A 21,729-nucleotide genomic window follows, 5' to 3' on the forward strand; every position below is an offset into this window, starting at 1 on the left:
ACTCTAAATGAACTTCTCGTCTGCGGCAGAGGTAGGTTTTGGTCTCGCCCTCCTGGGATGGTCTTCATGAGAGCCAGTTTCATTATGGTGCTTGACGGATTTTGCAAATGCACTTGACAATACTGTTCTTGCAAGAACTATTACAGAAAGGCTGACCTCTGTGTCTTAAAATAACAACTAACTGTTGTTTTTCTTGTTGTTACGTAATGACCTAATTCCATATGTGTTATTTTATAGTTTTGAAATCCCCAGTATTGTTGTAGAATGTAGAAAATAAATCACTGAACAAAAACAAAGAAATTTGCTTATAAAACTTATTAACATTTTCTAACCATTTTCACTAAGAAACATTGTCAATGAATTTAAGGAACTATTTGCACTACACACACTCTACAAATTACAGATACTTACAGTACTTTAAATTTATTTATTCCCAACCACAAAAAACTGTACATAAGACAAAACAGCTATTCAGCAAAGAAATGTCCAATACTGTAATTTGCAATACCTCATTTACATTTTTATTGTTAAATTTAAAGCCTACGTTTGAATGAAAGCCTCAGCTGCTTGAATGTCATAATATCTGATCCCTTATTTTGCTCTTTTATATTTATGTTTATCTTTTACTCATTTTATTCTATTTTTATGCACCATTAGAAGGGACATTTAATTGTGTTGTACCCTGTGCAGTTATAGTAAGGAATCTACTCTATTCACAATGGCTTCCTTGTAATCCTTGCATATATACTGTATGCTACAGTATAAGCTGAATATCTGTCCTCGTTTTTAACACAGATTGTCTGTCACTTAAAAATCTACAAATTACCCACAAGTTGCAAAAGAGCTTTTCTTGGTCTTGCCAATAATTTGTGAAAATAACTTGGAATGAGGTGAAGACTGTAGGGTATATGGGGAAGTCATTTTCAGCCGAGTTTGAAATGTAAAAGTGGTGTTTGTGAATGATCGTGTGTACAGTTCGCACAGATAGACCACTGTTTTGTGGCAAGTTGGTGACAAATTATGCATCAGTATACAAACATCAGGCATTTTACTTACTGAATGTTCATAGAAACGACTGCAATGGGCTCCAAGTCACCTCAGGACGGAAAGGATCGTCATTCACGGATGTACAAGCTTCTTTAGAACGTTTACACCATTTAAATGTTTTACTGTGGCTAAGAGTCTCATCACCATCCCGTGCTTGAAGTCTTCTGTAAAAGTCAATAGGTTTTACAATATCATTCACAAGAAATTTTATCACACATCACTGAGTATATAATACATACAGCAGTTTTTTTCTTTTTCAGTAAATGCATGCTTGTGATTTAAACTATTTTTTTTATTTTTTTTTATTAGGGAACTGAAACTATAACTAATCGGAAGTATGGTTTGTATTTGTGATGTGTTAGTGTCTGGGAAGTTATAAAATGCTGTATATAGGGTTACACTTCACCACAAAATTAAAAACTCTCTAGGCTTGCCTGAAGTTCTGGGTTCCTTCGTCTCTTTATCTGGTCATTAACATTTATATTTTTGGATGATGGAAATGCAGCAGAAACATTCCAGATCACTAAATGTGTATGATAATTCAGAGGAACTGCCAAAAACTGAAGACATATATCAGTCTCTGCAACAATTACCAACAGTAGCTGCAAGAAAGGCTTCAGGTAAGAAAAGGGTAGATGGTAGAGTACAGATAATGGAACAAATAAACAAATTCGTGAATGTCAGATCTACTGTTGTGGTTTTCTGTATGTTACATCAATTACCTTTCGAATTTAGGAAAGAAGATTATTGTTCTACTATTGTTCATCATAAATATCCTCTTACTGGTCACCATCCTTTTGGTCACTGGGATACATTGTAAGTTTTATTTAATTTTTCTGCCATGTGTTTATCATGTGTTTGTACAATGTGTTTGACTATAGTGGTATACACTCCACAACATCCAGAATCTGTGCTGCTCAAGCTGCTTGGCTGTAGTAGGGTGACTAATTATCAATATATTACTTAGAATTAACCCATAATATATAGCATATTATATAAAATTTAAGGAATGAATATAGTAACACAAAAATAAATAGATATGAGGTGCAGATTTAAATAGTAGGTGCATACTGTATATAATGCATAGTCACCTCTAAACTTGGTTAAATTATCCCTATGTTCCATTGGAATGAATTCATGTCCAAGTATCTCCTGTCCTTCAATAATGCCATTCTTTTGCCTTGTTTGGTGCCCTCATTCTGAGCGGTCTCTAAACTGCTCATGTCATGATGCTCCTGTGGTTGCTTCTGTGAAACTTTCAAATATAAAATAATTGGCTTGTCACTTCCTACCAGAGCCACTGCTTTATACAGCACACATTTTGTAGACCACAGGCTAAAAACCATATCTGATGGAACATTCATTTCACATGGCTTCCATTATATTCACTCTTAATAAATGAAAATATTACCTACTTCAGTTTTATGTCCAAATACAGCTGCAAAGTTTGGGAGAATTTAACTCTGTCATTTGTCATTAAACTGTCATTTGTTCTTTTGTAGACTATCACTTTAGACAAAGTCATACAGAAGTACTGACCAACCAGAAGTCTACCCTAGGTACCATTCTAATTATCTTAACATAATGGTAATGTATTGTCATTAATACATGAACATGTTAAATGTGTTTAACTAGTTTTACCATTATATGGACAAAAGTATATGAACACCAGACCATCACACCCTCACATCATTACGAGCCTTAATTTATTGTTCTAACTTTCTATTTCAAAAACAACCTAATCCCAATTATCTGTAATGATGAATGACACCTGAAAATTCCTTCTGTGTGTGGCCTTGACCACAGTCTTAATGAGAACATGTATGGGCACACCAACCTTCTAGCATCAGTTCCTGACCTCACTAATGCTTTTGTGACAGAATGATCACATATCCCGACGGTCAGGCTTCAAAATCTTGTGTAAAGCCTTCCCAGAAGAGTGGAGCTTCTTATAACAGCAAAAGGGACTAAATCTGGAATGGAATTTTGAAAAAGGTCTTATAGGTGTGACTGATCAGGTGTCCACATATTTGTGGCCATAAAATGCATATTAGAAAACATCATGTGGACTCTTATGTGATCTTTCAGACATGTGGCATCTCCATGCTGAAAAGTTCTATTTGTTCTGGAGTAACCCAGGTGACTGTCACACAGCTAAAAGGTTTTGTGCTCAGAGGACGGCCGACCTCGCAACTGTAACAAAATCCAACATGGTATGCATACACATGTGACCCTCTCTTTCACACACAAACATATAGTTCAATATGTGAAATGCTGGCATTAACAGACTTTATTGCAACATCCATGCTTCTTTCAGATACTGTTTTTAAAATGAAGAAGTGTCGTTTGTGGTAGTTATGATGACTAGTGCAGTTTCTACATTAAGCCACATCTGCTTTTTTATTTGATTACACACATATATTTGGTTGAGTAAAATTTGCATACAATTTGCATATCTGCAAGAACATGTCTTTTGGTCAGAGGTATTGTAAACAAAGGTTTTTGGGTGCAACTAAAAAAATATATTACAGGTAATCCCTGACCCTGAGTTATGAATTTCCGCAGATACGAACAAATCGTAGTTCTACAAAAATCTGTAGATGCAAAAGAAATTGCGAAAGTAGCTCAGGTGTATTTTACAAAATATAGATGCTGCAGTGCACCAATATTTACAATTATATACAATATTTTCAGTGTGAATGCACATTGATAGAAAATAGCTGTCCTGTAAAATTGTTCTGATGGTGAATAATAATAATTTTGAAAAATTCACAGTCCAATACAGTGGAAAACAGCTCTGAGACAAAATCACGTCCGGGATTCTCTTGCCATTTAAAGGCGCAGAGACAACACTGTTACGTTACGTTTCACTGAGATGAATTTCCTTAGTCGTCCAGTAGTTACAGGTTTTGGCCGCATGATGGCAGTGTGGTGGAAGGGCACAGAGATTTGATCAAGTGAATGGGTATGCTTTACATTGCAGATTCATGTTAAAGGCATACAAGACTCAACATGTCAGCTTTAAGAACAAATCCAACTTAAAAACGTGCTCCCGGAACAAAACCCGTTTGTAATTCAGAATTACTTAAGAATTCTTAAGAAATTAAGAAAAAAAAATCCAGAAAAATCACATTAAAGGATTTTTTTATGAATTAACTGGTAAATTCCTCTGTAAAATAATTATTTGGTCATGTACAAACAAGCAGGATTTCTGGCTCTTACAGACCTTCAAACTCCACTATGGCCAAGACCAAAGAACTGTCAAAAGACACGCGAAACTAAATTGTAGACCTGCACCAGACTGGGAAGACTGAATCTGCAGTAGGTAAGGAGCTTGGTGTGAAGAAATCAACTGTGGGAGCAATTATTAGAAAATAGAAGACATACAAGACCACTGATAATCTCCCTCGATCTGGGGCTCCATGCAAGATCTCACACCGTGGGGTCAAAATGATCACAAGAACTGTGAGCAAAAATCCCAGAACCACACGGGGGAACCTAGTGAATGACCTGCAGAGAGCTGGGACCAAAGTAACAAAGGCTATCATCAGTAACACACTGCACCGCCAGGGACTCAAATACTGCAGTGCCAGACGTGTTCCTCAGCTTTAGCCAGTACATGTCCAGGGCTGTCCGAACTTTGCTAGAGTGCATTTGGATGATCCAGAAGAGAATTTAGAGAATGTCATATGGTCAGATGAAACCAAAATAGAACTTTTTGGTAAAAACTCAACTTGTTGCCGAGTTGCATCTAAAGAACACCATACCTACTGGGAAGCATAGGAGACTTATCATGTTTAGGGGCTGATTTTTTTTTTTGCAATTGGTCAAGGACAACTGATCCGTGTAAAGGAAAGAATGAATGGGGCCATGTATCGTGAGATTTTGAGCGAAAACCTCCTTCCATGAGCAAGGGCATTGAACATGAAATGTGGCTGGGTCGTTCAGAATGACAATGATCCCAAACACACTGCCCGAGCAATGAAGGAGCGGCTTCGTAGGCAGCATTTCAAGGTCCTGGAGTGGCCTAGCCAGTCTCCAGATTTAGAAAATCTGGAGGGAGTTGAAAATCCATGTTGCCCAGCGACAGCCCCAAAGCATCACTGCTCTAGAGGAGATACTGTATGCATGGAGAAATAGGTGAAAATACCAGCAACAGTGTGTGAAAAACTTGTGAAGACTTACAGAAAACATTTGACCTCTGTCATTGTCAACAAAGGGTATGAAACAAAGTATTGAAATTAAATTTTGTTATTGACCAAATACTTAATTCCCACCATAATTTGCAAATAAATTCTTTAAAAATCCTACAAAGTGATTTTCTGGATATTTTTTTTTATTTTATTTTCTCTCTCATAGTTGAGGTATACCTACAGTATGATGAAAATTACAGGCCTCTCTCATCTTTTTAATTAGGAGAACTTGCACAATTCGTGGCTGCCTAAATACTTTTTTGCCCCACTGTACATATATATATATATATATATATATATATATATATATATATATATATATATCTATATATATATATATACACACATATACTGTGTATATATCTGCATCTGTTAAGTATGAAGCCCCTAAAGGGACATTGTAAGGGCCATATTTCATTCTTGTGATTTGTTGTTATGTTTATCTTATTTCAGTTTATTAGTTAAGCATTAAGCATTAAGTATCATACATATAATTTGTATTGTGACATCATTTCATGTGTTGTTCTGTGACATCACCCCACAGTTATGCAGTTCCATGTCTATCACGCATGTTAGTTGTAGTTGTTGTTAAGACACGGAAGGATATAGAAAGGTGTGGAGCACACAAGCTTTTGACCGTGATAACGTGAGACAGTAAGCTAAAAGGAATACAGTAAAATAAGTTGTTGTAACTGTAATCTATCGAAGCTACAGAACACAGCAAGCGACTTGTCGTGACTACAGTGGATTTATGCAAGAAACTGTAACAACCGTTGTTTTTGATGTTGAAAATAAACAAGAGACAAAGAAATCAACGAAACGTCTGATGTCGTCAGTGACACTGTGTAACTAAAGACACGCGTCAGAACTTGTGAATAACATGCACCTACATTAAAGTCAAAAGCTTGGCTCCGCCGCAGAAATGAAGATAAGTGATTTAAGATTGTGAAGAGCGCGCGTGCGACTTCAAAAACGCGCATCAACCGAAACCGAAAGCGAGAAGAGGACTTGCCTGCCTTAAACTTCACCATGTCACACGGCGAGGACAACGCCGCTATCGCCGAATCTGAGCAGGTGATGGTGCTCGACGAACTGAAGAGCGCCAGAGAAGGCAAGTGGAGTCAGTTGACTGTATTATACAATGAACTAGAGGCGCTTATGGACAATGCTTGTAATTTGCATGACGTTAAAGCCAAGCGCCGCCAATACAAAGCGCTGCTAAATGACTTTATTGAAAGTAATGTAACAGTGCGATCGTGCGCAAAGGATGAAGAGCGTGAAACCGATCAGCACCACTGGTATCACCCTAGATTAACGCGCTGCACAGAATTCATGATAAGAGTGGAGTCGTGGATCGCGGACACTAGTAATCGCTTTAAGCTGTCTCAAACAGTTGACGATGGAGTTTCGCCAAACGACAGTGTGTCAATGGCGGAGCGTAAGACGCCCGCCCCCCAAAGGCAAGGAAGCGTAACGTCAGCGGCATCCAAGAGGTCCTTAACGTCAGCAGCATCCGAAACTCGACTAAAAAAGGCAGAAGCCAACAGAGCAGCTTTGCTGGCTAAAGCAGCAACTTTGAGAGATCGGCAGGCGCTGGAGCTTGAGGAAGCACAATTAAAGGCTGAGGAAGAGCAATTGAAAGCAAGACTAAAGGTTAAGGAAGCACAACTAAAGGCTAAACAAGCACAATTAAAGGCACAAAAGGAAAGGCTGGAAATGGAAACGGCGCTTGCAATGGCCGATGCTGAACTAAATTCTTACCAGAACCGCAAAAAACAACATCCTGCCAGACGGAGCGTGGTCGTCGAAACGAGTGGTGCACGCCCCTCGGAACCAGAGCAAAACGACCACTGCAACCACAGTTCGGCAACGGAATACCTCGAGCTGCCATCACGCCTCCGAGCAACCCACTTAAGCATCCCAGTGAGTGCCAAACCCATAATGTCAAGCACCCTAATGGAACGGCCCACCCAAGGTAACGAACACTCACTTTACAACACTGACATAGTGGAGCCTCAGGGTAGGATGCCACTTCAGGCAGATCTTACAGAAATGTTTGCAAAGAGTCAGAGGCAACATTCCTTACCCTCGCGCAACGTTCCTCCATTCTATGGTGACCCTCTTGAGTTCACGTCCTTCGTAAGAGCCTTTAAACACGCCATCGAAACCAACACTGATAGCAATCATGATAGGCTGTTCTTTCTCGAGCAGTATACTGAAGGACAGCCTAAGAACCTAGTGAGAAGCTGCCTGCTCATGCCAGAACATCGTGGCTACGCAGAGGCTATGAAACTGTTACATGACAATTTCGGAAATAGACAAATAATCGCTACAACGCTGATGCAAAAGGCACTCAACTGGCCGGAAATAAAGTCAGAGGACGGAAAGTCGCTAAAAACTTTCTCCCTGTTCCTAGTAGAATGTTACAATACCATGTCAAGCATTAACTACATGGATGAGCTAGACAATGCTACCAACTTGAGAGGTGTTGCCTCAAAACTGCCCTACAAATTGCGTGAAAAATGGAGAAGCCACGTATACGAGTACGAAGAGCGCAATGAAGAAACAGCTAAGTTCGTGCAGCTGATGAAATTCGTAGAACGGGAAGCAAAGGCAATGTCTAACCCACTTTTTGGAGACCTGAACGTTTCGACTAGTGGTACAACGACTAGTGGTAAAAAACACAGCAGCAAATCCTCTCCAGGATTCAAGCAAAAAACTGAAGAAAAGAGGGGCAGCAGCTTTGCGACCGGCGTAAAACAGGTTGGTAAAAATCATAGAGACTCAATCACAGTAAAGAGTAGTGGTGCATTAGTTATTAGTGCCTTCACTAAACCTTGTGCATCCTGTGAGCAAGATCATACCCTAGACGAATGCCACAAGTTTAACAATGAGACATATAAGGTCAAATTGGACTTTCTAAAAAAGAATGGATTCTGCTTTGGCTGTTTAGTAAAAGGACATTTAAGCAAAGACTGCACGAAGAAAATTACATGTCAGTTGTGCTCAAAGAAACATCCTCGCATGCTACACATTGCAGCAAAAGACACAGCTCAAGCGATCGTAAAGGCTGACGAAACCGAACCAGTTCAAACATTGCCTGTTACAGCGAGTCACGAAACGAGTGCGTGTATCGGGGCTGGAGATGACTGTATTCTCTCCATAGTACCTGTTAAAATAAAGTCCAAGAAAGGCAACAAGACAGTAAAAGTATACGCCTTTATGGACCCAGGTAGCTCTGCTACCTTTTGTACAGAGTCACTAGCAAGGCGATTAAACGTACAAGGTAAAAAAATTGACATCATGTTAAGCACCATGAACGCGAAGAAACAAGTAGAAAGTTACGTGCTTACTGATCTAGAGGTTAGCAGTCTGAAAGAAAACACCTTTGTTGAACTCCCCAAAGTGTTCACACAAAAGAGTATCCCAGTCTCAGTGGAAAATATTCCACAACAGCACGACATTGATAAGTGGCCATACCTCAGCGAAGTAAAACTGCCTTACATTAATGCTGGAGTTGAAATTCTCATAGGTAACAAAGAGCACAGGCTCCTAGAACCATGGCGAGTAATTAACAGCAGGCACAATGGGCCATATGCAGTAAAGACTGCTCTTGGATGGACCATAAATGGACCTCTTCGAGAGTCGGTCGAGGAAGGCACATGTGACAATGAGCAAGTGAGCGTTGCAGTCAACAGAGTCTCCATCGAAAGTGTGGAACAAATGCTGATACAACAGTACAACCATGATTTTCCTGAACGGAACTGTGATGACAAAGCTGAGCTGTCACAAGAGGACTATCAGTTTTTAGACTCTGTAACTAACTCCCTGCAATTTACCGATAATCACTTCTACATCGGTCTCCCATTTAAGAAAGCAGCTATTCAAATGCCCAATAACCGAAGCGCAGCCATGCAGCGCGCACTGAACCTCAAACGGAAGTTTAAGCATAACCTCTCCTTTCACAAAGAGTATTTAAACTTCATGAATGACATGTTTGAGAAGGGTCATGCAGTCAAGGTCCCCACACCCCACCTAAGTCGACAAGACGGGCAGGTGTGGTACATACCTCACCATGGTGTGTACCATCCTCAAAAGAAAAAGCTAAGGGTAGTCTTTGACTGTGCTGCTAGCTATCAGGGAATATCATTAAATAGCGAGCTTCTGCAGGGACCCGACCTGACAAACTCACTCATTGGGGTGCTCGCACGCTTTAGACAAGAAGAAGTTGCCATGATGGCAGACGTGGAAGCCATGTACTATCAGGTCAGAGTTCCGGAAAAGGACACAGACTTGTTGCGTTTCCTGTGGTGGCCGAACGGAGACGTGAGTCAGGACTTGGTTGAGTATAAAATGGTTGTTCATTTGTTTGGTGCAAAATCATCTCCAAGTGTAGCTAACTTCGCCCTTAGGAAAACAGCAGAAGAAAACCGCAGCAATGCATCTGCCGAGGCAGTCAACACAGTACTTAAAAACTTTTATGTAGACGACTGCTTGAAGTCTGTCTCTAGTCATAGTCAAGCAGTTGCGCTATATAGTAATCTCACCAAACTGTGCGCAAGTGGAGGGTTTCACCTCACCAAGTGGGCAAGTAATAGTCGTACATTGCTAGCTTCCATCCCTGAGGGTGAGAGAATTAAAGACATGAGGGACTTAGATCTGAGTAAAGACGTACTCCCTGTTGAGAGGGCTCTAGGGGTGCTGTGGTGTATCAATTCAGACACGCTCAAGTTCAAGGTTAGTTTAAAAGAGCGGCCTGTGACTAGAAGAGGAATCTTGTCAGTCACTAGTTCAATTTATGACCCCTTAGGCTTCCTTGCACCAGTCATACTGCCAGCTAAGATCTTAATGCAGCAGTTATGTAAAGAGAGACTCGCTTGGGACGATGACATTCCCGAACAATTTATAAAAAGATGGAGGGCCTGGCTACACGAGTTGCATCAATTGTCTGAGTTTAGTGTAGCAAGATGCGTAAAACCAGTTGACTTTGGAGTCACAAATACAGCACAACTTCACCACTTCTCAGATGCAAGTGAAATGGGATATGGAGTTGTCTCATATATTAGGTTAGTAAATGCTGATGGACTTACACACTGTGCATTCATGATGGGGAATTCTCGCGTAGCGCCCTTGAAACAAACTACTATTCCCCGAATGGAATTGACAGCGGCAGTGGTCGCCGTAAACAACGACAAAATGCTGAAAGGTCAACTGGAAATAGAACTGCTGGACTCTGTGTTTTGGACCGACAGCACAACTGTTTTGAGATACATTGTTAATGAAAAACTTCGCTTTAAAACCTTTGTTGCTAACAGAATCTCCATCATACGAGAGTCAACCAAGCCACAGCAGTGGAGGTACGTCAACACTTTAAAAAACCCAGCCGACGCTGCTTCCAGAGGAGTTTCCTGTGAAAAATTCATGAAAAACAACAATTGGATCCATGGTCCGCCCTTTCTTAAAACACCAGAGAGTAAATGGCCTGAAAACATTCACGATCTGTCGACGAAAGAGGATGACATTGAGATTAAACACTCAGCCTCAGCGAATCTCGTAAAAACTACAGAGAGCACAGATGCCGTGAGTAAACTGATTAACTATCACTCCGACTGGTATAAGTTAAAAAGATCCGTTGCCTGGATTCTTTGCGTTAAAGACATGCTTAAACAGAGAACGAAAAGGATTAAGGGACAGGCAAACAACTCAATAATAGAAAACCATAAGTCTCTAACAATTAAGGACTTAACAAGGGCAGAAAACGAAGTCATTAAGTTCGTTCAAAACCAAAAATTCAAAGACGAAATTTCCATGTTACAAAAGGGTAATGCTTCCGTAAAAGGAAACAGTTGTCTCTCCAAACTAGATCCAGTACTGCAGGATGGAGTGCTAAGAGTAGGAGGACGTCTTGGTAGGTCTGCAATGCCTGAGCATGCAAAACACCCTGTCATTATACCCAAAGACTCACACATTACAACTTTAATCTTAAGAAACACTCACGAACAGGTCGGACATTGTGGAAGGAATTATATGCTTTCAAAATTGCGGCAGAAATACTGGATTCCGACAGCAAATTCCCTTGTGAGAAAGTTTCTGTCCTGTTGTGTGACATGCAGAAAGATCAGAGCGAAGAATAGTGAACAAAAAATGTCAGAACTGCCACGCGATAGAATAACACCAGATCACCCACCGTTCACTAACGTAGGGGTAGACTATTTTGGACCCTTCGAGGTCAAACGGGGTAGAAGTAATGTTAAAAGATATGGCGTATTGTTTACTTGTCTGACAACAAGAGCCGTGCACATTGAAGTCGCGCAGTCATTAGATACAGACTCCTGCTTAAATGCTATTCGACGCTTCATGTGCAGAAGAGGCCAGGTGTCAGTTATGAGAAGTGATAATGGAACAAACTTCATAGGCGCTGAGACTGAATTGCGTAAAGCTATCCAACAGTGGAATCAGTCAAAAATTGAAGGCGTCCTCATGCAAAAGGGGATACAATGGATATTTAATCCTCCTGCTGGGTCTCACTTCGGTGGAATATGGGAAAGGCAGATAAGGTCAGTTAAAAAAATCTTGAGGTCTGTATTAAAAGAACAAACACTAAACGATGAGAGCTTGCACACATTCTTGTGTGAGGTGGAAGCTATAATAAATGACCGTCCCCTTACCACCGCTACAGACGATCCCACAGACCTGGAGCCCCTGACACCTAACCACCTGCTGCTGATGAAAAAACAGCCAAACTTGCCTCCTGGTCTTTTCAAAAAAGAGGACACTTACGCACGTCGCAAGTGGAAGCAAATTCAGTATCTCGCCGACCTATTCTGGAAGCGATGGGTGCGTGAATACTTGCCCTTGCTTCAGGAGCGCCAAAAATGGTCTCAGGTGAGAAAAAACCTCTCGATTGGAGACGTAGTTCTAATAATTGATGAGTCTTCTCCAAGAAATTCATGGGTCGTCGGACGGATCACGAAAGTGTTCCCTGATAAAAAAGGACTTGTGAGGCGTGTACTGGTCAAAACTAAAACCAGTACCCTGGAAAGACCCATCGATAAGCTGTGCCTGATATGTGAAATGGACTGTTAATTACCTTATAAAGTAGTCATGTTCCTTTCATTTGGTACGCAGCAATATGAATACCTTAAGTTAAACCGTTAAAAAAAAAAAAAAATGTTTAAAGTGTTAAGAAAGTTAATTCTAAAGTGTTAAGAAAGTTAATTCAAATTTTAATCCAATAGTAAATGTTGTGGCCCAATTGTAAAAAAAAGAAAAAAACAACAAAACAAAAAATGTGTGTAATTGTCAGTCTTCCTGCCTGTCAACTAGGGGCTGGAAATGTAAGGGCCATATTTCATTCTTGTGATTTGTTGTTATGTTTATCTTATTTCAGTTTATTAGTTAAGCATTAAGCATCAAGTATCATACATATAATTTGTATTGTGACATCATTTCATGTGTTGTTCTGTGACATCACCCCACAGTTATGCAGTTCCATGTCTATCACGCATGTTAGTTGTAGTTGTTGTTAAGACACGGAAGGATATAGAAAGGTGTGGAGCACACAAGCTTTTGACCGTGATAACGTGAGACAGTAAGCTAAAAGGAATACAGTAAAATAAGTTGTTGTAACTGTAATCTATCGAAGCTACAGAACACAGCAAGCGACTTGTCGTGACTACAGTGGATTTATGCAAGAAACTGTAACAACCGTTGTTTTTGATGTTGAAAATAAACAAGAGACAAAGAAATCAACGAAACGTCTGATGTCGTCAGTGACACTGTGTAACTAAAGACACGCGTCAGAACTTGTGAATAACATGCACCTACAGACATGGTTCAGGGAAAAAATCTGTTGAAGGAAAAAAAATGTGAAAAAGAAAAAAAATAACCTGACATGGGCGAGCTCCAAGTACTGTACAAACTGAATGTCTTTATGTTTCATGCCAAGTACAACTCAGTAATTCTCCTCATCCCTCATCCTCATTATATGTAAGTACAGGCTGAAAATTGAACCATTCAGTTGTTCTGAATAGTTGCTACCTATTAATTTTAGGAACAAGTAGATGAGTTGTTTAAGAAAACCTCCTGCACAGTCGGAAACATAAGAGACTCAAAATCACAGCTACTGATTCCTCTGAGTCACGTGAACTGTGGGATTCAGAAGATCCGCCAGGCTCATAGCGCTGCAAAACAGCCGGATCCAAGTGACTCAGTGTGTGTTCATGTGTCTAAGGATTCTGTGAATTCTGAGGATTTGGTTGGATTCTTCTTCCGTTATTTTTTATCGATTGTTAGCCAGCTTTTAGGTTTTAAGTGCATTACTGACACTCACTATATATATATATATATATATAGTGCATGCTGGCAAGCTTTCTGTCTATTGTAAAAATGTTACAGTACATGCTTAAAATATATACACTACCAGGCAAAAGTTTGGACAGACATTCTAATTCGGAAAGTCTTACCTGATTTTTTTTTTTTTTACACTGTAAAACAATGTTGAAGGTGTCCAGAATACACAATAATCTCTTTTTAACAGTTGATATTGAGATGTTTCTGCTACTTCTGCTCTGTAAATCCTTCATAACGGCTCTAATCCGAGATGCTGTTTGTTAATTGGTGATTTCTGAGGCTGGTAACTCTAAATGAACTTCTCCTCTGCAGCAGAGGTAAGTTTTGGGTTTTACAAATGCACTTGATAATAGTGTTCCGGCAAGGACTATTCTAGAACTGCTGACCTTTGTGTCCTAAAATAACAAATAACTGTTGTTTTATTTTATAGTTATGAAATCAAGATTCAAAGAACTTTATTAATCCTAGAGGGAAACTGCTTAATAAAAATGCACAACTAAGAACAATAACACTTTCAAAACGCATGATTTGAAAGGGCAACCTTATTTTAAATTTGTGATTTAAAATAAATCACAAAACAAAAAATATAAAACTAGAGGGTGTGTCCAAACCGTTGACTGGTGCTGTACATAAATATACAATAAAGTTTCATGACAATGACGATTGTAAAAGTTCTATAGAAATGAACTGAATTATCAGTGTACGTGTGTGTGTGTGTGTGTGTGTGTGTGTGTGTGTGTGTGTGTGTGTGTGTGTGTGAGTGTGTAGGACTGGCTGCAATCACGGATCAATGGAAAGCTCATGCTGGTGAAAATGAGCCAGTTCCATAGTTCTGGAGATGGTTTCAAAAACTTAAAGGTAATGTTATTTATGGGAATTATTACTATACTATATCATAAGCTATATACTCTTATTTACACCATGATATCCATTCTGACATCTTACAACAACATGTAATGTTGGCAATATTTAGAAATAAACACTTTATAATGTACTAGATTGCTGCATTGTAAACCATGACTGGTTGTACTGTTATATTAAATGTTGTGGAATTTTTGCTAAATAAATTACCTTATGTCATCACTTAAACCATACAGTTGTTTACTGACAAGTGCTTCTTTTTTTCTTTACCTAAAGGTAATAAGACATTGAAATAGATATTTTAATGTTACTAAACTCTGCAAAGTAGAAAGCCTTTCCTTTGTCTAAAAAATTACAGGTAAAACTTTACAACGTTCTTTACCCAAAATTCCCTTAAAACTCAAGGCTGTTTAAATGCCTATATTTTTGTTCACCATTATACAGTTTATCATATAAAATAAGAAAACATTCCAGCAGTCCCATGTTTTTTTTCTTTTTTAAAGGTATGAATAATGCAGCATCTTTATAAGTGTAAACACAATTTTATTATTTTCAGGATTATGATATGGAGGATGATCAGGATGAGGAGGAAGAAACGTCTGAATGTGAGCCCTTGGGTGCAACAGCTGACCTCAGTGGAAAGGTTGAAGGATGGATTTGTGAGAAAGCAGCCCAGAGGTTGAATTAAACACCACACAACCAAAACCACATTGAAGTTTTGGATTTTGGTGCTTCTTAGAAATTGGAGTCCCATTGCTTAAGATCTCTCCAGTGTGCACAGACAAGAGAGCAAAATAGTAAATTATTGAAAAACATTCATAAAACGTTTTTTTTAATTAATCTACTGAAACTTTAAAATTAAATGTGACATATTAAAATAATAATAATAATAACAATAATAATAATAATAATAATCATTTTTAGCAAATAAATAAATCAGTCATGTCTGATAAATGTTTATTGATATGTGTGTTTGATACAGTATGTTTGGTGCATGAATTTTTAATAAAATCTTCAACCTAAAATTACAAAACAAAATAGCTATACATGTTTTTGGTTGATAATGGAATTGTAATGTGTGATCACAAAATGACCTGATCACATTTTTAATTTGTATAATTACAAGATGTCATATATGTATAATTATGAACTACAGGAAAAGTTGATGTAAAAGTGATGGTGAAAGATAAAATTAAGTTTAGCAACTGTATAAACTGTATTTCCACACAAGTCTTTTGCACCACTTTTGTATGAATCTGGTTGCCAAAACTTCAGGTGAAGATATTTTCTTCATTTTTAAATTCATCGACTTTAACAAACAAAGGGAAGCTCTCAGTAATCATATACTCCCACAACGTTTTCTAAACTTGTTTAGGGAGACAATTTCTCCTGAGCTTTCTTGAGCTTCTTTTCCCATCATGGATTGTTTTGTCTCTTCTCTAAGTGCTGTCAGGGTTTGTTTTAGTATCTCCAGCTCTCTATCCTTTTCTTCCATCTTCTCTCTGAAATCTTCCTCCATCATTGATTTGGAATATATTGAAATATATCTCTGGATTTCAGGACGCATGATCTTTATCAGGTTTCTCTCTGCCTCCATTCCAGTCTCTTCTTCAGAGGCCTTCCTGATCTCCTCCACCTCTCGTTTGAGTTTCTCCTCCATCTCTTTTCTCTCCCACTCTATCTTTTCATTTAGTATCACTATTATATTCTCAATCTTTGTCCTCTTCTGCATTTCTCCTTCTAGTTCCTTTTCCAATTTGTCTCTTTTTGATTCATCCATTTCTTCTTTAGTTTTTCTTTCCAGTTCAGCTATTTGACTGTTCAGCTGTGTAATATCTTTTTCATGCTCCTGGATCATTCCTTTAATCTTTTTCAGAGAACCGGTGACCTCCTGCTCTAGTTTGACTTCCATTTCTTTTACTTCGTTTGCTATCTTTTTTTCTTTAAGCAACATAATAATTTTTTCAATCTCAGATTGTGTTTTCAGATAAATCTCAATGCTATAGAACTTCTTTCTGCTTCCTTCCACCATCTTCTCTATCTTCTCCAGCAGTTCTGAGACCTGAGAACTATCTCCACTCTTCTTAATGTTGAGACAGTGAAACTTGTTCCCACATTTCTCTACAAGTCTCCGGACCTCCTGGTCTCCTGATTGGATGAATTCCTCAACATTGCTTTTCTGAAGTTCATCAGTAACAGTGAAAAGAATGAAAGTGGTCTCCCAACATTCATCTCCAAAAATCTCCTCCATTTTCTCCAGCATCCCTCTCTCCTCTCCTGTAGGCTGCTTTACAGGTATGACCAGGAGAAAGGCGTGGGGTCCTGGAGCAGAAAAACGAACACAACATTCCATATCTTGTTTTAGCTTCTCCAGAGGGAGTCCAGGAGAGAACCAGTCAGGAGTGTCCACCACAGTCACCATCCTCCCAGCCACCTCCACCTGTATGCTCTCACTCTTCTGGGTGGATGTAGCATTAAGTGTGAGATCCTGGTTCTCCTCCTCTCCTCCCAGGATGGTGCTTACTGCTGCACTCTTTCCAGACCCAGTCTTTCCCAGCAGCACCAGCCTCAAGTGGGAAGAATCCGAACTTGATGATGCTCCACCCACTGATAACGGACAATATTGAGAGATTTACTACACGGTCAATCAAATTAATTACAGGATTTGGCAGATGTCTGAATTATTAGTGGCATCCTATTGATTCAGTAATTACAAAAAAAGCATAAATTACCATTTACACAGTGTTACAAGATAATCTAACAATGTCCATGTAGGTACAGTATATTAAATGTATAACTGTTTTGCATTTCAAATATTCTTGAGACAAAATATCTCATTGTTCATACCACTAATATTGCCTTAATTATCCTACATTTTATATTATTATTAGTATTACTGAAGAACTTTAATATAAGTATGATTAAAGGCCACTTACTGATGGGAGGATACAATTTTGGCACAGAGCCTGATAAGTAAAGGTCTGTACCATCCTCCAGTTCTCTCGTTGCTCTTTCTAGATCCAGCTTGGTGTTTTTCAGTTGCTGCTCAGTTTTCTCTAGTGCGGCATGCGTCTTTAGAAGTTCCTTTATGATGGTTTTAACATCCATATTGTGTTCTGAAATTAGCAACATTAAAAGTGAAGTATAGTTAATGTACTGGATATAAAATACACTATATTCTGATCTTGATAGAGGACGGGCACTTACCAGTCAGCAAAGAAGACTCTTCCATTTTCATCTTCTCCTCTTCTGTCCATTTTCTTCCCCACTGCAAATGTGAATACAGCATAATACTGTACATATGCATTTGGTTACTAATATTATTACCATACTAACTATTTTAATTTGAGTTTATTAATAAGTATTATTACCAGAAAGGTCAAATACAAATACATAAATAAATAAATATATTTGTCATACAGTATGCACAACCATACACAGTATGTGTTGCAGAACAAACTGCACTAGAAAATACATTTAAACTAAAGATGGAGTAAAATAGATGCAATAAAATAATTTTAAAATTTGAAATTTAAATCAGAGATTAAGATACAAAATTAAATAGAATTTAAAGAGAAATTTAAATTACAAAATAATTTACAAAATGAAAGTGTAAACTGTAATATATAAATGAATAAAAATGTAACATATGAAAGTGTAAAAATATATTGTGTGTATGATAGCAGCGGTATAATTTAAAGCAGGAAGTATGAAATGATATAAGATGTGTGTGTCAACAGCAATGTGATCGTTCATGGCCTGAAGTGAAAAATAGCCTTCATTTTAAAATAGACTTCACAAACCAGCTTCACTTTAAAGGGTTTCTTCATTTTGCCATAATGCACATTTAAATGCTTTTTACAGAAACTTTCATTTTAAATGATTAATGTGTGTCTACCTGCTGCATGATTACATTAGGAATGACCCCACACTAAAAGAAAAAAGAAATAAGATACTAATAAGATATCTAATAAGATATATTTAGACTAGAAATATTATATACCTTAAGAAGTGAAAATCACAAACATATATGAGAAATTATTACTAAATGATCAATATGAAAAATGCAAACTTACATGAAAGAGTCTTCTTAAGCTACGAAGAGGGTCTGCATGAGATAATGAACAAAAATGTAAGTTACAGACCAACATTTAAATACAAATAAAAGTTGGTATTTTATAACTGTCTGTAAACTTGATTTTGTCTTTCCCTGTATTTCAGTGATTTTTTTTCTGTCCTCTAATCCACTATCCACAACTAATTTTTAATAATGCTGCTACAACACATCACGATTCTACTATTAGTTTAATAGTATATGAATAAACAAACAAACAAATAAATGTTTGGTGAAGCATTACATTGGGTAAGCTAATAGTGGATCTTCTACATTAGCTGTGGTGGCTAATTTTTTATGTCACAGAAACAGCTTGTTTCTTTCAATCAAATCATGTATTTTCTACAGTATTTGTTTTTAACAAGAACTCAGTCTGTATCTGCACCAAGGTTTGAAAGTTAATGTCCATGAAGTGCATTTAGCAATTCAGCAGTCTTTCCTGATTTTTATTCAAAACTGAAGGTGGCCAAAATATACAATATACAATATACTCTCCTTTGATATTGAAATATGTCTGCTCTGTAAAGCTTTTAAATTGTCTCTAATCTGAGGTGCTGTTTGTTAATTGGTGATTTCCGAGGCTGGTAACTTGATCTGCTCTTGATCTGCTCTTTTGCAGCAGATGTAAGTTGTGGTCATGCTTTCTTGGGATGGTCTTCATGAGTCAGTTTCATCATGGTGCTCGATGGGTTTTGCAAATGCACTTGACAATATTGGTCATGCAAGAACCGTGCCAGAACAGCTGACCTTCATGTCCTAAAATAACAACTAACTGTTGTTGTTGTTGTTGTTACAGTACTGAAAGTGCCCCAATTATACCATTTTAAATGTTTCTAATATTGCTTAATGAGTCTCTTATAACAGGTTTACATGTATGCAAGGTCGAAAAACACTTTAGTTTTCTCCAAAAATAGATTTAATTTTACCCCATTTCTAAATGATGTGTAAACTACTCGTGTGAAGCAGTTCGAAGATTCAGTCTGTCTAAACCACTTCTTTCCGTGAGCCCTCACTGCTGTGATTGATAAGATGGCGCGGTCCTTTATGATTGGTCTACCGCTATGGCGTGTGTCAGAAAAATTAAACGCCCATGACCATAACTGAATGACGGCTCTGGAAACCTGTCAATACATAGAAAAGATGGTGTCGGTTTTACCGTGTAACGACCAGCTAATTGTATATTAACAGTGGCTACAAAAATCGAGAGGTCTTTTATCTGTCATGTCGCCGGCGTGTGTGTGGTCGTGGCATAATAGCAGGAGGCGAGCTGGCGGTTCACTATAGGTTTTTATTGAAGCTTTATGAACAAAACACAAAATAAAGCTCTTCTTGTGAAAGCACGTTTTGACGCTCTAATTTAAACCTTTTGCAGAAACACACCCGACATAAATTATAATTACTCCAACAACGATAACTAAAGCTAGACGCCTGACTGAAGTTCAGTCAGGCTATTTATAATAAACTTAATTACTTCCCTCGGTTCAGGTGAATGCCTATGTCACCTGACCGAGGTGCAGTCTGGGACTTGAAGTCCAACTAAAACAAACTACAAACAAAACATAACAAAAACCAGTCTTTGGGCGCTTTGGCGCCCTCTAGGGGTTAACCCTTACATTATCTTTGTGTCTGTGTTGTGTTAAAAGGCCAGTGAGCAAAAAAGACAAACACAAACAAGTAGATAAAGCAAACGTGTATTATACAAAACTAAATAAAGTAAATGAAAAAGGTGCACCACAACCAAAGATATAAACGATATTTACAAACTACATGTATGTGTATGTGTGCGTGAACGCGAGTGAGTGGAAAATGTCCGAAGTCTGTGTTTATTGTATGTGTGTTATCCGAGTATACCCAGTATGGTTCGGACTCACCGGAGTTTAATGAAGTCCGGGAGGCCAATGACGGGGGGTGAGAAGTCCGGGGGATATGTCCAGTCAAAGATAAGCCGGTTAAAAAATCTTCGAAAGAAAATGATCTACAGGAATCTCTCCTTTTCTCGTCCAAACAAATAACGCACTTTGCATAGTGTGTGTGTGTGTGTGATGCGCGAAGTGCACATGCTCCGTGCCCTTACTCTTCTGCATTTTTCCCCTCAAGGCTTGCCGTAGATAGGCATGCGCACTTTGAGAGTGTTAAAGTTCAGTTTTGGTGAATGGTGGAGAATAATGTCAGCGTCACAGATAGTGCAGATAGCTTATGTTCACATACAGCTACATGACACACTGCATAAAAGAAAATATTTAAAAAAGCATAATAGTGGCACTTTAATTACAATGTCATATGTGTTATTTTATAGGGTTTTTTTTAATACAGTATTGTTCTGGAATGTAGAAAATAGGTAAAAAGGTGTCCAATCCCTTGGCTGGTACTGTTGTGGTATGTTTCATGGAGCCATAATAAATAAAATTATTCACCCTCCCCAGGTGTGAATTGGCTGTTCTCACCTATACATGGTGTTATAATGCTCCGCATTATAAAAGCAAGGCGCGGAGGTTTGTCTGAGGTCTGGGAAGTACTGATGGAGAATATAAAAAAAAAAAAAGCATGTCAGTGGGGAGATGTGACGCGCCCCGGGGACTTTAAACAAGGGCACTAGAATTCCGCCCTTTGATCTCCGCGCTGAGGACAGCACGAGAAAGAGCTGCGCGAGCTCCCGCGGCATCTTCACTCCCGCACCGTGCCCGCCCTCGCAGCCCCGCTGCCGAAGAGGAAAAGTGTGGTTAGGTTTTTGCGTCAGCGAAAACTCGCGCCGGCCATCGACAAAAGCGCCGTCACGAGGGAGCGTGCAGGAGCGCTGCCTCCGCGTGCTCAGTTCTGCCACTCGCACCAACACTTAGCATCAGCTGTGTGCCCGCATGCCAGTGTGGCACAGCCCCCGGAACTGCACATGCACAACCTTTATCCCATTCTTTCCTTTCTCCCTCCTTCAACACTTTCCTTCCCCATTTTACCTAAATAAATTACCCTTTTCCCGTAAGACCTCGCCTCGTGTCCGTGCTTTATGGTACCGCCCGTGCAACATGGGTCGAATCCGTTACAGATCATAACAGTCTACTGCATTTCATTCTTATAATAACGCACAAACACAAGCTGAACGACCAACATCAGCTGACGCAGTAGAACGTCCTGACAATGTTATAATTTTTATGGTCATTTATTTTA

General features: G+C 38.7%; 2 protein-coding genes across 2 annotated transcripts; one reads left to right on the top strand and one right to left on the bottom strand.

Moving 5' to 3' along the window:
• Positions 1-1,475: 1,475 nt before the first annotated feature.
• On the top strand, positions 1,476-15,621 carry LOC128512218 (uncharacterized). The gene is made up of 6 exons (XM_053485390.1): positions 1,476-1,667; positions 1,783-1,863; positions 2,550-2,606; positions 3,136-3,260; positions 14,361-14,450; positions 15,010-15,621. The coding sequence occupies exons 1-6, from the start codon at positions 1,538-1,540 to the stop codon at positions 15,139-15,141; spliced, it is 615 nt and encodes a 204-aa protein (XP_053341365.1). The 5' UTR covers positions 1,476-1,537; the 3' UTR covers positions 15,142-15,621.
• A 32-nt stretch (positions 15,622-15,653) lies between these two features.
• On the bottom strand, positions 15,654-17,879 carry LOC128512215 (GTPase IMAP family member 7-like). The gene is made up of 3 exons (XM_053485386.1): positions 17,661-17,879; positions 17,390-17,569; positions 15,654-17,060 (listed from the first exon to the last, which is right to left on the bottom strand). Exons 1-3 carry the CDS (start codon positions 17,758-17,760, stop codon positions 15,793-15,795), a joined length of 1,548 nt encoding a protein of 515 aa, XP_053341361.1. The 5' UTR covers positions 17,761-17,879; the 3' UTR covers positions 15,654-15,792.
• Positions 17,880-21,729: the final 3,850 nt, after the last annotated feature.

The sequence above is a fragment of the Clarias gariepinus genome, chromosome 24 (assembly GCF_024256425.1).
Source record: "Clarias gariepinus isolate MV-2021 ecotype Netherlands chromosome 24, CGAR_prim_01v2, whole genome shotgun sequence".
NCBI classification, from domain to species: Eukaryota; Metazoa; Chordata; class Actinopteri; order Siluriformes; family Clariidae; genus Clarias; species Clarias gariepinus.